We start from the raw sequence: 18,475 nt of genomic DNA on the forward strand, positions 1-18,475 counted from the left end.
TGCTAGAGGAATATGAGTAGCAAGGAGCTAAATTAAAATACAGAACCAAAAAGTTGGTAATCTCCAGACTACTATCTGGGCCAGGAGGAAATTTGTACAGAGTTACCAAGATTGAAAATAAAATAAATGCGTTGCTCTAATATTGATATGGGAGATTGGCAGCTCTACTGGGGAAGGAGTGAGCTGTTCCTTTGGCAGTTGAATCATCCTGAGACTAGAGTCCTTGTAAATTGCATAACCAGGGCTTTGGTTAGGGTTTTAAAAAGGTGAGTTCTATTACCCAAAAAATTATGGAAAATGTTAAAGGATGGTTGGGGGTGTGATTTGGTGGGGTGGGGTTGTTGTAGTTGTGGGGTGGGGCTGCAGCAGACAGTATTAATGTTTGCATAGCAACTACTAGGATACAGTATGGAAATGATTAGGCACAGCAGATGAGGGGACAAATATGAGAAGGGGGCAACTAATGCAAGACTGAAGGGGTATTGTACTTAAAAGCATGCAATATGCAAAGCCAAGCAAATCAGCTTGTTGTACAGATGAAATTGGCAGGTGCGATTTCAGAGAACACACAACAGATACATAGTTGTGGTATTACAAAGTCATGGCTACAAAGAGATCCTGATGGGAGTTGTGTCCAGACGTCCAAGCAGTTATAGAGTCATAGTCATAGAAATGTACAGCATAGAAACAGACCCTTCGGTCCAACTTGTCCATGCTGACCAGATTTTCCAACCCAGTCTAGTCCTACCTGCTAGCACCTGGCCCATATCCCTCCAAACATTTCCTATTCATTTACCATTCCAGATGCCTTTTAAATGTTGTAACTGTACCAGCCTCCAACCCTTCCTCTGGCAGCCCATTCCATACACGCACCACCCTCTGCATGAAAAGGTTGCCCCGTAGGTGTCTCTTATATATTTCCCCTCTCACCCTAAAACTATGCCCTCTAGTTCTGGACTTCCCACCCCAGGTAAAAAACGTTGCCCATTTATCCTAGCCATGTCCCTCATGATTTTAGAAACCTCTGTAAGGTCACCCCTCAGCCTCCAATGGTTCAGGGAAAACAGCTCCAGCCTATTCAGCTGCTCCCTGTTGCTCAAGTCCTCCAACCCTGCCAACATCCTTGTCAATGTCTTCTGAACCCTTTCAAGTTTCACAGCATCCTTCCGGAGACTAGAATTGCATGATTGTCAAGATGTGGGGCAAAAAATAAATCAAAAGGTAAGCATGTAAGAAAGACAATATTACAATAGTCATAGTGGACTTCATCATGCAAGTGGACTAGGAAAATCAGGTTGAATGCATGTCCCAAGCAAAGGAATGTGAGCGGTTTTCTTTTGGAGTAGCTTATAGTTGAGCCCAGTAGGAAATAGAAATTCTGGAATTTATGTATAACGTGGCAGAATTGATTGAGTCTCACATGAGTAAAAAATGAGGTCTGCAGATGCTGGAGATCACAGCTGAAAATGTGTTGCTAGTCAAAGCACAGCAGGCCAGGCAGCATCTCAGGAATAGGGAATTCGACGTTTCGAGCATAAGCCCTTCATCAGGATGATGAAGGGCTTATGCTCAACGTCGAATTCCCTATTCCTGAGATGCTGCCTGGCCTGCTGCGCTTTGACCAGCAACACATTTTCAGCTGAGTCTCAGATGAAGAAACCTCTAGGGTGCAGTGACAATAGTATGATAACATTCACCCTGCAGTTTGATAAGGAGAAGATTGAATCAGATGTAATGGTATTACAATTGAATAAAGGTAACTAAAAACAAGCATGAGGAGCTGGCCAGAGTTGGAAGGGAAGTCTAGCAGGGAAACAATGAAGCAGCTGGAGTTTCTGGGGGCTAATTTGGGAGGCACAGCAGAAATTCATCCCAAGAAAGAAGAAACTTCGTAAGGGGAGGCCACTGTGGCTGATGAGGGAAGTCAAGGACAGCATATAAGCAGAAGAAAAAAAATACAATGTGGTGAAGATTAGTGAGAATCCAGAGGATTGGAAAGCCTTTAAAAACCAGTAGAGGATAACTGAAAAATTCGCAAGGGGATAGAAGATGAAATATGAAGTAAGTTAGCTAGTACTATTTAAGAAGATTGCAACAGTTTTTGTTTCAAGATATCTAACCGTTGAGAAACAGGCAAAAGTGGACATTGGACTGCTTGTAAAATGAGCCTGGAGAAGGATTACTGGGGACAATGAAATGACAGAGGAACTGAACAGATACTTTGCATCAGTTTTCACAGTAGAAGACAGCAGCAGCAGCACATCACTTCTGAGAGTTTCCGGGGATAGAATGAGTGTAGTTGCTGTCACAAAGGAGAAGGTGCTGAAAGGTCTCAAGATGAATCAATTATCCAGACCAGATAGATTAAACCCCAGTGTTCTAAAGGAGGCCACTGAAGAGATTGTGGAGGCATTGGTGGTAATCTTTCAGGAGTCACTGGAGATTGGAAAGTGGCCAATGCAACACCTGTGTTTAGGAAAGGAGGGAGGCATTAAAGAGAAGTTTGCAGAATACTTGAAAGTGCATGGCAGAATAGGGCTGAGTCAACATGGCTTTGTCAACGAGAGGTCATACCTACAAATCTGTTAGAATTCTTTGAAGAGGTCATGAGCAAGTTGGACAAAGAGGAGCCAGTGGATGTGATCTATTTGGAAATCCAAATAGGCCTTTATAAAGGTCATGGTCTTAAGGGCAAGGTTCTGGCATCGATAGAAGATTAGCTGACTGGCAGAAGGCAGAGTGTGGGGACAAAGGGATTTTTGCAGGGTGGTAGCTGGCGACTAGTGGCATTTCACAGGGTTTAGTGTTGGAACCACAACTAATCTCAGCGTATATTAACGATCTGGATGATGAACCTGAAGGCATTATTGCTAAGTTTGCAGATGACAAAAAGATAGATGGAGGGACAGGTAGTGTTGAAGAAGTGGCTAACGGAAAATCATGTGGGAAAGTGTGTTCTTTGACCTATGATGACTTCACACTTTCACAAACTGGTGTAAGCTTTACTTTTCGTACTCTGTACCTAAGTAATGACTTTGGTAGGGATCATACATATTCAGGTAGTAAATTTGATCAGAAGAGAAAGGAAAAATGCAGTAACACAGTTAACTAGATTTATGAATTTGTGGCCCCTGTATAAATACCCTGTGTTTTATGCTTAAATAATTCTTGTTATTTCCTCATTTATTGTCATAACTTTAAATGCCAGGTCTGGATCTTTGTGTGCAGAAAGTGTCAGAAAATTCAAACCATTATGGACTATGTGGAGGTACCACTGTGGTCTATCTGCCAGCAAAAGGGAGCTCAATGTATCTGCATTTGCTGCTTAGCCTCTGGACGGTGTTCAAATTTATAATTGCACTCACTTAGTATTAGAGCTCATTGCTTCATTTGATCTGAAGACTTGTCCTCTTTAAGTAGACCTAGCAGGGGTTGTGGTCGGTTGTTATTACAAATTTATGTCTGTAAAAGTATTGGTGGGACTTCCTGAATCCAAATGTGACCACCAAACATTCTTTCTCTATCTGTGCATATTTACGCCCTTTATTAGCCACATTCCTAGATATGCTATCAGGCATTTGTCTCCTATGAGGTAATACTACCCTGATGCTTTATGGGGAGGCATTGTATGTCAATACCAGATCTTGCTTGGGATCAGTGTGTCAGCTATTGGAGGATGATAGGTTTCAGGCAAGCAAAGAAACTGCTATCACTTGGTGACACCACCATTTCCAAGGCTGACCCCTTTAAGAGTCAATGCAAAGGTGCCGGGACGGAGGCCAGGTTACGTATGAACTTTTCATAGTAGTTCACCAGCTCAAGGAAATTTCTGGTACACACATGGGATCCAGGACATCTTTGATTGCCCTCACTTTATCTTCCAAGGGTGTACCTGGTCTTGTCAACTCTGTACCCAAAGTAGGTTACTGAGAATGCCTGGGATAGACATTTTTCCCTTCTAAGGTGTTCGCCCACCTGGGAGAAACATCTAAGGACAATGTCCAAGCATGTCATCCTCGTAATGGTGACCTGGGTAGACCTTGTAAAATGCTCTCCATCTGCTGAAAATTGCACAGGCTGACAATACCCCAAATGGATATTAATTGCAACTACTTACGGGAATCCTCATCTAACCGGAATTGCAAGTATACGTGGCTCCCGTCCAACTTCGTAAAGGCCACCCCTCCTGCCAACTTTGTGTATAAATCCTCTGTATGAAAGATTGGGTATTTATGTAGCTGCAAAAAGTGGTTTACCATTTGTTTAAAATCCCCACGAAGGAGAACTGACCCATTTGGCTTCACAATTGGTACGACTGGTGTTGCCCATTCTGCAAACTAGACTAGACTGGTTTGATAATTCCTCTGCTTTCTAGCCATCTGATTTCTGCCTCCCATTTTTGCCCATAATGCAAGTTGTAGTTGGTGGGCCTTACAGAATCATGGAATTGCTTCCTGGTCAACATGTAAGGTGCTGAAAATATGTTGCTGGAAAAGTGCAGCAGGTCAGGCAGCATCCAAGGAGCAGGAGAATTGACGTTTCGGGCATGAGCCCTTCTTCAGGAACGTGACGAAGGGCTCATGTCCGAAATGTCAATTCTCCTGCTCCTTGGATGCTGCCTGATCTGCGCTTTTCCAGTAACACATTTTCAGCTCTGATCTCCAGCATCTGCCGTCCTCACTTTCTCCTACAACATATAAGGTGGCCTTGGCTCCTTTGATACTCCAGACGTTCCTGAAAATTTCTGGGTATTTACTTATATCTTAACTCAGGACAGGCATTTTCTAATCAAAACATATTGAGCTAATACTATGTTTCTCAACCAATTTTATTAGATTCCCTACACTGTGGAAACAAGCCCTTCAGCCCAGCAAGTCCACACCGATCCTCCTAAGAGTGACCCACCCGGACCCATTTCCCTCTGACTAACACGCCTAACCTATGGGCAATTTAGCATGACCAATTCACCTGACCTGCACATCTTTGGACTGGGAGGAAATCGGAGCACCTGGAGAGAACCCACACAGACAGAGAGAATGTGCAAATGTCACACAGACAGTCGCCCGAGGCTGGAATCAAACCTAGGACCCTGGTGTTGTGAGCCACCGTGTCCCACGAAACTTGGGCCCAAGCCTTTTGCTACAAGCAGTGGCATCTGAACCAGCTGCTTCTCATAAGAGACCAGAACCAAACTTATAGTCTCATTCTGTAAAGATTCCCTGCTAAAGGTTCTCCATCTACCCAAGGTCTTGCTCAAACTTAAAGGTTGAGTGAATTTTGTGTAAGGCTGGTTTTGCAATCACTGAAATGGTTATGCTGATGTTGACCTCCATTGGAACAAGGTGACTATTTGACCAGACGTTTATTTGGATTGGTTCTGATTTAGATGTTGCTAAACAATTTAACCATTTCAATCTAGATGTAGGTGCACTTTCCAAGGAGTGTACTCTTAGATACTGGCCTGAGTTCTCTTACTCAGTTTAGGTCTAGTGGGATTGTTTGCTGTTTTGAATTCACATTCTGGCAGCAGCTACAATGGCTTGCCAGCCCGGATCCTGAAGAAAAGTTGAATTGTTTGGCTGCAGCCTGGCTTTGTATTACGGTTTTGCTGTGGGCTGACCTAGAGTCCCTCTGCTCAGGATGTCCTGAGTGAGACAGTGCAACCGCCTTCACTCAAGTGATGTTCCCCAAGTTTAGTCAGATTGGCAAGGGTGTCCACTTCTATCAGGATACCCTGCAACTCATATGCTCCACTTGCTTCATTTTCTAATGATAACGTTAATTGTGGTGCCTGTTTGAAGTCCAGTTGGGCTTTAGCTAGTAGGGGCACATTTGTATGGTTATATCATTTAATTCCATATATCAAATGGTCTCAGTATCTCATTAAGGGTTAAACAAAAGTCACATGCCTCTGCAAGTCGTTTTAACCGAGTCAAAAAGCCTGATACTGAATTCCTGGTTCTTGAATTGCGGAGTAAAACGGGTAGCATCTCAGAATTAGAGGAGGATTGGGGGTTGTAATACTCAAAATCCATCAACACATGAAAGGTTTTAGTAGCTGGTGCCTTAGTGAAAGTTACATTCGCAATAATCGAAAATATTGTGGGTCCACAAGCTGTGAGAAGAATTACTCATTGCTGTTCATCTAGCCCAACATCATTTGCCTGGAAAAAATAACATTCTTTCACATACTGGGCCTAGTCTTTGACAGCATGATTGAATGAGTCAAGCTTTCTAGATAGCAGCATGATACCAGAAATTCTTACCCCAATTCAATGGATGAGGGAGAAGAGCTGGACAGTGTGCAGCAGTCAATACAGGGCCCATTGTCTTATGTCCTTAGTTTTGTTCCTTTTTAAAATTCAGGAGGCAGCGGAGGTTGTGGGGCACAGGTTCCTAGCAGAAAGTACAAGACCTTGGGACAATGTTCACCACTGCTTGGATGGAATTTCACACAGATGGGATTCCACTGCATACTCAGCATCCTTCAACTGGTACATTACATCAGGTCCAAGCACTGCAGTATTAAGGCATCAAATAGCACTGGTCATGAACCAGTCGTCTACTGCTGCCCTGCTCACTATATTCTATGGTAGTGTTACAGCCCAGATGCCTGTCACCCAGCATGTCCCTCATGCTATCACCCTTGCGGCCCTCCCTCCAACAGCCACTCGAACAGAGTACAGAGAGGTGTGGATTCCTGAGTAATGGCTCCAACACTTTATTTCATTAAAAAAAATTCACATTTATACAGAGAAACAGCAATTTTAGAGATAGAGGAGCAAAGCCAGGCCCCAAACCCTAACGTGCTAGTGGTTTTCAGGGAATGAGGAAACTTAAATTCCAGTTTCAATCATTACAAAATAGTAACAATGACAGTGTATTGGATGCACTGTTGTAGTACATACAAGATAGACCCCCCAGAAACCCAGCAAGACCCCCCCCCCCCCCCCCATTCCTCCCACCTTCCAGCCACAATTCAGTTTGCAAAAACAATTAGCAGCTGTATACCGAGAAACAGCAATTTTACAAGGGAGAGGAATGGCAAAGCTAGGCCCCAAACCCTACCATTCAACCAGTTTTCAGGGAAGTGAGGAACCTCCAATCCTAGACAACTTTTTTTCTGTTTATAATATTTTATTAAACAAGTTACAAAACGGTTCACTTTTTTTTTAACTAAAGTGTACAGCTGTATACAACAGCAATTTTACAAGGGAGCGAGCAGCAAAGCTAGGCCCCAAACCCTACTGTTCAACCAGTTTACAGGGAGATGAGGACAAACCTCAAATCCCAGTTCCACACATAAAAGACAGCAACAATGACATTTGTACATAAAAAGCTAATCCAGTTACATAAACAGTGCATACAGTACAGACCCAGCAAGCCCCTGTCCCTCCCACCTCCCAGTCACTCTCAGGCAGCCCACCCCTACATACCTTCTGGCTCTGTCTGCACTGAGACCTTTTGACCACCTCTGGGGTGGCCTACCCTGGTACCTGCCCAGGGTGACAGTGCTGAGGACAGCTACACGCCTTCTGGCTCTCAGTCTGCCCCTATGTACCATTGGGCTCTCACTCACCCAGATGTGCCGTCCAGCCAGTGGCTATCACTTCTCAGGATGTGAGTGCTCAGAATGGCCTACCCACCCTCTGGCTTTTAGGACAGCCTGCCAACCTTCAGGTTCACAGGATGGCCTACCCACATTCCAGCTGTCGGGGTGACAGCTTTCATGACTACCCATGAGCCTCCCAACTCACAGTAAGACCTGCCAGACCCAGGACACAAGACAGTGCAGGTCATAACTGTATGGTGGTGTTTTTGGGTTAATTGCCAAAAGTCCTTTCTGGTACACAGTCCAGATGTAGAGTCTTCAGAATACAGAGTCCATTCCCAGACATGGAGTCTACTCCAGTTTTTGGAGGTGCATTGTCCAAAATGGAGTCAACTCCAAACTGCAGAGTTGATTTCTGAAGGCAGCAAATGCACACCCCACAGGTGTTCAGTCTACATGGAGTCCTGACCCAGCCTTGGAAAACCAGGCCCACTCACAGGAACAGTACATGGTACAGGTGCAGTTAACGCAGGGTTGGTCCACTCCAAAGGAAAGGTGCTCTCCCCCCAGTACAGATGGGTGTTCAATCTTCAGAGGCCCAGTCCCAGGGCTCGGCCTCCTCCCAGAAACAGCTCCTCTGGTAAAATGTATGTCTTCCACAAGGGCTCAGTCCAAACACCAATAAAGAGTGAAGACACATACAAAAAAAAACTAGAGTCCAAGGGCTAAGCCCTACCACAACGTTATTATCCTTTTCTCAAAGAAAAGATTAACACACAGGCTGTAACCAGCCAGTGAAACAACAATCCCTTAATGAGAACTGAGCTACACCTGAAACATATTGTTTAAACTCATGATGCACACAATCCGTCCTCACTTAAAGGAATGCCAGTTAACAAACTGGCTAAATAATTCAGCCAGTTCAGAAATCAGGTTTATCCCTCCAAAAAAAAAAGGAAAAACGAAACTAACAGCAACATACTGACTAATACGAGCCAGCACAGTCAGTTCCCTAAACTGAGACTGAATCTCCTGTTTATAATAATTTTAAACAAATTACAAAATACAGTTTACAAATAAACTTAACATTTACAGCTGTATACAACAGCAATTTTACAAGGGAGAGGAGCAGCAAAGCCAGGCCCAAAACCCTACCATTCAACCAGTTTACAGGGAAAGGAGGACAGACCTCAAATCCCAGTTCCACAGAAAAGACAGCGACTATGACATTTGTACATGAACTAATCCAGTTCCATAAACGATACATACAATACAGACCCAGCAATCCCCTGTCCCTCCCACCTTCTGGCCACTCTAAGGCAGCCCACCCCTACGTACCTTTTGGCTCTCAGTCCACCCCATGCCCCTTCCAGTTCTCAGTCCGCCCTGACACTTTTTGACCACCTCTGGGGCAGTCCACCCTGGTACCTGCCCAGGGTGACAGCACTGAGGATGGCTACCCACCTTCTGGCACTGTCTGCCCCTATGTACCATTGGGCTCTCACCCTGGTGCCCTGTCCAGCCAGTGGGCTATCCTGGCACACCTTCCAGCCACGTCTAAGTCAGCCTGTCCCCTTCCCTGGGACGACAGCATGCAGGGTAGTCCACGAGCCTTCCAGATCTCGGCCTGCCCCTATGCATCTTCTGGCTGTCAGCTGCTCTAACACCTTTCGATCACCTCTAGATCAGCCCATCCTGATTACCCCTTCTCGGGACGACAGTACTCAGAACGGCCTACACACCACCCAGCTCTTGGGGTGACTGGCATCAGGGTGGCCTACCCACCCTCTGGCTTTCAGGACAGCATACCAACCTTCAGGTTCACAGGATGGCCTACCCACCCTCCGGCTCTCGGGGTGACAGCTTTCAGGACGACCCATGAGCCTCACAGAAAGACCTGCCAGACCCAGGGACGCAAGACAATGCAGGTGATAACAAAACCCCGCAATACAGTTAGTTGCCAAAAAAGTCCTTTCTAGTACACAGTCCAAATAGAAAGAGTCTTCAGAATACAGAGTCCATTACCAGGAATGGAGTCCACTCTAATTTGAGGTGCATTATCCAAAATGGAGTCCACTCCCAAAGGCAGCAAATGCACACCCCACAGCACATTGCACAGGTGCAGTTAACTCGGGGGTTTTTGGTCCACTCCTGAAGGCAAGATCTTCTCCAAACCTTCAGGATACAGCAAGTGCTCACCTCCCAGCACACTCACAGGTGTTCAATCTTCAGAGGCCCAGTCCCAGGGCTAGGCCTCCCCACAGGAACAGCTCCTTTGGTTAAATGTATGTCTTCCACCAGTCCAAACACCAAAAACAGTGAGGATACATACAAAAAACAAAGGAAACTAGAGTCCAAGGGCGAAGCCCATGAGCCTCCCAGCTCACAGCAAGGCCTGCCAGACCCAGGGACACACAAGACAGTGTAGGTGATAGACCCAGGAAACACCACAATACAGTTATTTACCAAAAAAGTCTTTTCTGGTATACAGTCTAAATCTATACAGTCTTCAAAATATAGAATCAATTTCCAGGAAGAGTCCACTCCAGTATACAATGTGCATTGTCAGAAATAGAGTCCACTCCAAACTGCAGAGTCCGTTGCTAAAAACAGAGTCCGCAACCAAGGGCAGAGTCCACTCCTGAAGGCAGCAAATGCACACCCCACAGTACACAGGTGTTCAGTCTCCATGGAGTCCTGACCCAGCCTTGGAAAACCAGGCCCACTCATAGGAACATAGTACAGGTGCAGTTAACTCACAGGGGTTTGGGCCACTCCTGAGGGAAAGAAGTTCTCCCAAACTCCAGGATGCAGCAACTGCTCACCTCCCAGCACACCCACACAGGTGTTCAATCTTCAGAGGCCCAGGGCTAGGCCTCCCCACAGGAGCCGTTCCTCTGGTAAAATGTATGTCTTCCACAGGGCTCAGTCAAAACACCAATAAAAAGTGAAGACATATACAAAAAGCAAAGAAAACTAGAGTCCAAGGGTTAAGCCTTACCACAAAATTAACATTATCCTTTTCTCGAAAAAAGAGTAACACACAGGCTGTAACCAGCCAGTGAAACAACACTCCCCTAATGAGAACTGAGTCACACCTGAAACACATTATGTGCATCAGGAGTTTAACAATCAGTCCTCACTAAAAGGAATGCCAGTTCAGAAATCAGGTTTTCCCCCTCCAAAAAAAACTAACAGTAACAGACTGACTATAATACAAGCCAGCACAGGGTCAGTCCCCTAAACTGAGAAGGGTCTGAATCTCCTGTTTATTTTTTTTTCTTTTTGGAATATTTCCCTTTTTTTTTCTCTCTTTGTTTTCCTTTATTACTAATTTTGTCCCCCCTGCACTACCACCTAACTGCGGTAGTGCTTATTTTTTCCCCAGCACCCATAGTGTGTGTGTGCAGGTGTGAGACGCAGTAAGAGACACAGTGAACAAATCTTTATTCAATTTCCACCACCAGGAAGATAGGAAAACACCCGGGTGGCCTGTGAATCTCCTGTTTATATCAGTCAGCCAAGGCTTCCTGATTGGACCAGATTAACAGCTCAAATCAAGGAACTCCTATTGTGAGGTCCACCTGACTCAATTTGTTACAGTCACTACATTTACCATCTTGTTGGTGTTGCTGTTCTGACTTTAATTGCTATTGAGACCTTCAGATCAGGAGACCCACTCAAAAATAAGGCATCCAAATATGATCTTCTCAGAACCATTAAGACAGCCAAGGACCAATATCGATCCAAACTAGAGACCCAGACAGACACCCGGTGACTGTGGCAAGGACTGAATGACATCACAGGTTCTAAAAAGAGACAGGTCATCATCTGCCATCTTGCACTATCTCTCCCAGATTGTTTCAATGCCTTCTATGCTCATTTAGAGCAGAATTTTGACAGGGAGGTAATATCTATTCTGACATGTCCTGACAAACTTATCCCAACAGTCACTGCATCAGAGGTCAGATTAGTTTTCCTTCGTGTGAATCCAAGGAAAGCAGTGGGACCATACAGAGTACCAGGCTGTGCACTCAGAGTATGCGCTGATCAACTGGCAGAGGTCTTCCTGGATATCTTCAGCCTCTCCCTGCAGCAGGCCACTGTCCTTGCCTGTTTCTAGAGGTCCAACATCATCCCTGTGTCTAAGAAGGCTCATGCAGCGTGTCTCAATGACTACTGCACGCTGGCCTTAACTTTGATGGTCATGAAGTGTTTTGAAAGGCTGGTCATGGCATTAATCAACTCCAGCCTCCCCACTACTCTTGACCCACTCCAACATGCCTTTTGGACCAACAGATCCACGTCAGATGCCATTTCACTTGCTCTTCAGTCCTCCTTAGAACATCTTGACACAAAGAACAGAGAAATAAGAATCCTACTCATTGACTACAGTTCAGTCTTCAACACTATTATCCCCTTGAGACTGATTACTAAACTTAACAATCCTGGACTAAGCCCCACTCTGCAACTGGATCCCCAGTTTCCTGACCCACAGGCCACAATCAGTGAAGATTGGGGACAATATTTCATCCTCACTAACACTCAACATTGGAGCCCCTGAGGAGTGTGTACTCAGCTCTCTACAGTATCCACTGTGTTGCCAAATACTAGACTAATGCCATTTACAATTTCGCTGATGACACCACCATAGTTGGTTGAATCTCAGATGGCGACGAAACAGGCTACAGATGGGAGCTGAAAAACCTGGAAAAATGGTGGACTGAGAACAACCTAGCTCTCAATGCCGGCAAACCAAGGAATTCATTATTGACTTTGGCAGGTTGTTACTCATGCCCACCTACAAATTAACAGCACAGAGGTGGAACAAGTGGAGAGTTTCAAGTTCCTGGGAGTGGTCATCCACAACAAGTTTTCTTGGACTCTTCATGTGGATGCACTGGTTACAAAGGCCCAACGTTTCTTCTTCCTTAGGCAGCTGAGGAAATTTGGCATGATGTCCAATATTCTCGCCAACTTCTTTAGGTGCGCCATCGAGAGCATTCTGTCTGGATGTATCACTACCTGGTATGGCAACTGTACCATTCAAGATTGGAGACGTTTAGAGAGTGGTGAACTTGACCTGCACAATCACAAAGGCCAACCTCCCATCTATAGAATCCATCTACCAGGCCCGCTGTCAATGAAAGGCCGCCAGCATTCTGAAGGATCCATCTCATCCTGGCAATACAACCTCTACCATCGGGGAGAAGGTGCAGAAGCCTGAACACGCACCAGCCGATTTCGTAACAGTTTCTACTCACTGTTGTTAAAATACTGAATAGACTCTCAACCTCTTAACATTTGCCTGTACCTGTGTTTTGGTTTTGCAGCTGTTTACCTATTATTTATTTATCCAAGCTACTTATATTTTTTGATCTGCCTGTATTTATCACAAGACAAAACTTTTCACTGTACCTCGGTACACATGACACTAAATTCAGTTCAATTTAATTATAAATCGGCTTTTCTAGCAGCTACTTTTAACTCTAACCTTAACTTTCAGCCAGTTCAATTAGCCTGACCCTTGTGTTTTTCTACTTGATTCTGGTGATATTTACCGTTCACATACGATGGAGACTGCTGACAAATGAGAAGATAGATGGGAATGGGCACATGGCAGCCAAGCCAAGTTAAAGATTCATAGTCATACAGCATAGAAACACTGTTCAGCCACCATGTCTCTGCTGGTCTTAGACATGACTGCCATGGGGAAGAGATTCTCATGATCTACTTGGTTTATGCCTCTCATACTTGTGGATATGTCGATCAGATTCTACCAAACCTCTTTCCTCCATACCCCTTGCCTCCCATAGGGATCTGTGATACGATTCATCAGGCCCTGGAGATTTCTGCACCTGTATGCCATGCCCACTAAAACATCTGATAATCCATATTATTCTTAATATGTTGTAAAACCGCAACATCCCAACTGAAATCCCCAGCTACAATGTCTATCTCTTCTGTGAATACAGATTGGAACTATTCTTCAGCTTTTGCTAAGTGAGATCAGATCATTTAGGACATATTGGAAATTGAACTGTTACTAATACCTTTTTGGTTCAAAGATTTAATGACAATGATGTATAACTTCAGTTATATTTTGTAATGAGAAAGGGGAAACGTTTTGATTTCGTTTGAGTTTTCATGGGTTTGGCGCAGGAAATTGAGGTCTTTTTGTTTATATGCATTTTAAATAAGATTTTACATGGCTTACATAAAGAATTGAAGGTTAGTAGTTCAGTGCATTTTCAAAAAAAGGGAAAATACCTTGCTGTACCTTGCCATCAAGGAGGTCTAGGGATAAAATAGACTCAGAAAAGTCTAAATGCCAGTCACTCATTCAGTCGATGTATGCCAGAGATTGCTTGAACCAGGGTTTAGGAAAAAATCTGGTGTTTGCTCTAAAGTTAAAGAAATAGAGTTCAGTTTGCAGGTTATTTTTAGATTGCTTAGAGCGGTACTAATTGAAGGAAAAATCAATTAATTAATATGCAGAAATTTGTTAGAAGACCACCAGGTGAAAGTGTGTTGGCTCTAGCAAGAAGCCTTGAGAACAGTGGTAACTCTTTGTTGGAGTTTGGTATTTGTAAGGATATTGCTGGGTAAAGGGATAGTGTGAATTTATCTTTCAACCTTCTTGTTGAGTGTAATTTAATTCACATTTATCTTGCTTATGTTTTATTTTAAGAAAGCTGCCAACTTGTCAATATTTTCAGTAAATGACTTCCATTTTTTTTTGAAGATCAGTTATGATCCATCAAGCTAGGTTTCACTTTGAGGTCTGACTTGTTCATTACTTATATCAGTTGTGATCATAACAGAATAATGGGGTATCCTCTTTTCTTGTTCTGTTGATTGAAATGTGCGTTGTAGTAGTTTGCTTTGTTGAAATCATTTGCAGTAAAATTGAGGTATCTAATGTAATTGGGAATACCAGTTTCCCTTAAAGAAAGCAGTGACTCAAGTATAGATTTAAAGTAATTAGCAAGAGGATTCAGCAGTAGTTGTGAATTTGTTTCACCCGGAAGATGATCATAATTTTGCAACTCGTTACATAGAGCTGAAAATGTGTTGCTGGTTAAAGCACAGCAGGTCAGGCAGCATCCAAGGAACAGGAAATTCGACGTTTCGGGCCAGAGCCCTTCATCAGGAATGAGGAGCGGGGGCACCCTCTCCTCATTCCTGATGAAGGGCTCTGGCCCGAAACGTCGAATTTCCTGTTCCTTGGATGCTGCCTGACCTGCTGTGCTTTAACCAGCAACACATTTTCAGCTCTGATCTCCAGCATCTGCAGACCTCACTTTTTACTCATTACATAGAGGCTGGTTAAGGCAGAAGCCCTCAATGCATTTAATTCGAATATTTACTTGAAATGGTGTAACCTGTAGAGATCCAGACTGAGCTAGAAAATGGGGTTTTTCTGGAACACACTTTCTTGGTTGTTAATAACGTCAGATGGCCCCTCCTGTACTGTTTATTTTCAGTTAGGAATGATCTAGCTCAGCTTGAACATCTACAGATTCTCTTCCTTTTACTAACATATCTACTTCAGCTATATTTTTAAAAAATATTATTCCTGAAACAGGACAAATTAATTAATTTTTTGTATTCCCTGGTAGGGGAGTATATCAAAAACTGGAGACCAAGGTACTTTCTGTTGAAGACAGATGGATCCTTCATAGGATATAAGGAGAAGCCTCAAGATGCAGATCTACCATATCCTTTAAATAACTTCTCAGTGGCAAGTAAGTCTTTGCAAAATCAAATTTATTTTCTAATGTATACAGTGTTATTTAGCTGTAATTTTCAATAACAATCAAATGCATTTCACTCATGAATTTTTGCAAATCCTTTAATTTGTGTTGAAAATGCTATTGAAATTTCTGGAATTGGTTTTAGTGGACATAATATTCCAGTATTGTCCTTTAGTGCACTAACATTCATGGTAAAGCAAGTTCTAGAGGGAGAATATTATTGTTCAAGAAATTATTTTATTGGAGAAATCTGTGGTGAAGTCTCCATTTGAAAACAGAATTGATTTTCTTTTTAGAAAAAGTGAGGCTGTCAGTTTTTTTTCTATTATGTGAACACAAATTGCAATCCCAAGACTTTTTATTTAAATTTCAGCTATATACTGTGTTATATGTAGATTAGTGCAGTATCTGCCTCTATTTCAATAATACAACATTATTTAATTTTAGTTTATCTCTATCTCAGCTATATCATAACTAGTTACATGAGAAAACCATTTTGAGTTCATTTGATCATCTTGACTTTCCCTGTGGTTACTCGGCTATCTTGTATTAGCGTAATGTTTCCTTTCTCAGATATAGTGTCCTTCTAACCCTGTTCCAACATTTAAAGAAAAAAGTTATGGGGTAGCTACTCTGGACCACTCTGCTGTCCAGCTGCTGCCCCATCTTCAACTGTCCAAGATATTGCCACAATTAAATAAGTCAGTTTCCACCAGTTCTTCTCATTTTTATTCCTACTCATCAAGACATCAGTAATGATCTGGGCAATTATGATAATGGTGCGAATGAAATTATTTTTAATTGCTCTGGAATTTGACAAGAATATCTGTACCACTAGCCAGAAGGTCTTGTCTTAATCCTTCATTGTACCACACTTCCTTGTTCCCTTTCCTATGTTGTAGCCATTCCACCTTCCATAATGCCTTTTCCAATGCTTGTACATCACCTCAGGTGTACTCCAAGATTCAGATTTCTAATTTGTCTATTGCCCCTTGCTATATGACCAGGAAACATGGGGTGAACACATGTTGATACTCTGCTTTGCTTTACTTCCATTATCCTTCATGTTATATTCATCCTTCATAGTGTAGACATTTTTATTCAATTCATCTGCTGTTTCCTTCCTCTGTATTACAGACTGAAACTGTAGAATTAATAAAGAACCAATGCTCATTTAACTACAAGCTTTTTATATGCCTGTAGAAATGCTTTACTACTTTTGTTTCTGCTAGGTTTCTGTCATACTCTATAGAGTCATAGAATCATACTCTTTTAGCCATTCCTTTTTTTTCTCTTTACATTTGTTCAATTTTCTGACCTGCCACTCATCTCTTCAGAATTATTTGCTTGTTCTTTTCATCTGATACGATCTTTAAACTTCCTTCATTAGCTATGAAATCTGTATTCATCTCTCACTGGATTGTATCCTTTCTGAGAATTCTAAAAATCATCTTAAGTGTCTGTCATTTCACCTCTATTGAATTATTCTTTAAACCAGTTATCCACTTCACTTTGCCCAGGTCTATCTTCATGCCCTCATAATTGACGTTTTTTAAATCTTTAAAACATTAGAGTGAGAGCCATTCTTTTCCCCTTTAAACTGAATGTGAAACTCAATCTTATATAATGATTACTGCTACTTGGAGCACCTTCACTAAAATCATTAATTAACTCTATTTCATTGCACATTACTAGATCTAGCATAGTCTGCTCTCTGATTGGCTATAGAATGTACTACTCAGAAAATGTGCATAATACAATTCATGAGCTCATAATCTATTTTTGCCAACTGAATTCATCCAGTACATACATAGGTTAGATCACCCATGATTATCTTTGTACTTTTCTCACAAGTCCCCATTATCTTTTGCTGTTTACCCTGTTCTACTAAATAAAAACTGAAAGAATGGCGGATGCTGTAAATCAGAAACAAAAACAGAAATTGCTGAGAAAGCTCAGCAGGTCTGACAGCATCTGTGCAGAGAAATCAGAGTTAATGTTTTTCGTCCTACTGTTTGCTTTTGTTTTTGGAGGGTACAGTAAATGACCATCACAAATTACGTCTTCCCTTTACTATTTCTCACCTCTATCCAAATGATTCTACATCCTGAACTTCAAAAATAAGCTAATTTCAATCTACTTTTAGGTGATGAACAATAAATCCTCCTATTGTCCTCTTTGAACTTGGTACTTTTTCTAAACTGTGCTCAACATGGTTATATTTTGTCCACCTGCCTCTTTCAACTTGCTCATACATGATTGATAACCTTCTGCATTTCCATGTTAGCAAAATCAAAGTTGTCTTGTTTATACTGCGATGATTTATATATAATTTAGTATGGTTTATTTTGATTTTTAAAATTCATAGTGGCAAATAAGTTTGCTATGTGAGAGATGAGAGTGTGGTATTGGAAAAAGCACAGCAGTTCAGGGAACATGCAAAGGAGCAGGAGCCCTTCATCAGGAATGAGGCTTGTGAGCCAAGGGGGTGGAGAGATAAATGGGAGGGGGTGGTCTGGGGGGGAAGGGTAGCTAGAGTACGATAGGTAGATTGAGGTAGAGGTAAAGGTGATAGATTGGAGAGGAGGGTGGAATGGATAGATGGGAAGGAAGATGTACAAGTAGGAGAGGTTGAGGATGGAGCTGAGTTTGAAAGTTGGAACTGGGATAAGGTTGGGGTGGGGGTCAGAGAAATGAAGAAACTGGTGAAGTCCACATTGATGCAGTGTGGTTGGAGAGTCCCAAGGCGGAAAATGAGGCGTTCTTCGTCCAGATGTTGGAGAAGGCCAATGACCTGCATGTCCTTGGCGGAATGGGAGGGAGAGTGAAGTGTTTGGCCATAGGGCGGTGAGGTTGGTTGGTCCGGGTGTCCCGGAGATGTTCTCTGAAGCATTCTGCGAGCAGGCGTCCTGTCTCCCCAATGTAGAGGAGACCACATCGGAAGCAACGGATACAGTAAATGACATCTGTGGAAGTGTAAGTAAAACTCTGATGGATGTGGAAGGCATCTTTGGGGCATTGGATGGAGTTGAGAGGGGAGGTGTGGGTGCAGGTTTTGTAATTCCTGCAGTGGCAGGGGAGATTCTGGGAGGGAGGGTGGGTTGGTGGGAGCCATGAACCTGACAAGAGTCGTGGAGGGAATGGTCTTTACGGAAAGTGGATAGGG

The 18,475-nt window shown here is 42.9% G+C and overlaps 1 protein-coding gene across 4 annotated transcripts in view; it reads left to right on the top strand.

Annotated features, from left to right (window-relative positions):
• Window positions 1-18,475, top strand: part of akt3a (v-akt murine thymoma viral oncogene homolog 3a) — a 417,879-nt gene that overhangs the window by 124,799 nt on the left and 274,605 nt on the right. For 2 of the 4 annotated variants that reach the window (XM_060831296.1, XM_060831297.1), the window contains exon 3: window positions 15,175-15,300. In XM_060831296.1, coding sequence (XP_060687279.1) covers window positions 15,175-15,300 — 126 coding nt within the window. Of the gene's footprint in view, window positions 1-15,174; window positions 15,301-18,475 lie in introns of those variants that run through there. The other 2 variants (XM_060831298.1, XM_060831299.1) reach the window with 2 other exon arrangements.

Source organism: Hemiscyllium ocellatum, chromosome 10, assembly GCF_020745735.1.
Source record: "Hemiscyllium ocellatum isolate sHemOce1 chromosome 10, sHemOce1.pat.X.cur, whole genome shotgun sequence".
NCBI classification, from domain to species: domain Eukaryota; kingdom Metazoa; phylum Chordata; class Chondrichthyes; order Orectolobiformes; family Hemiscylliidae; genus Hemiscyllium; species Hemiscyllium ocellatum.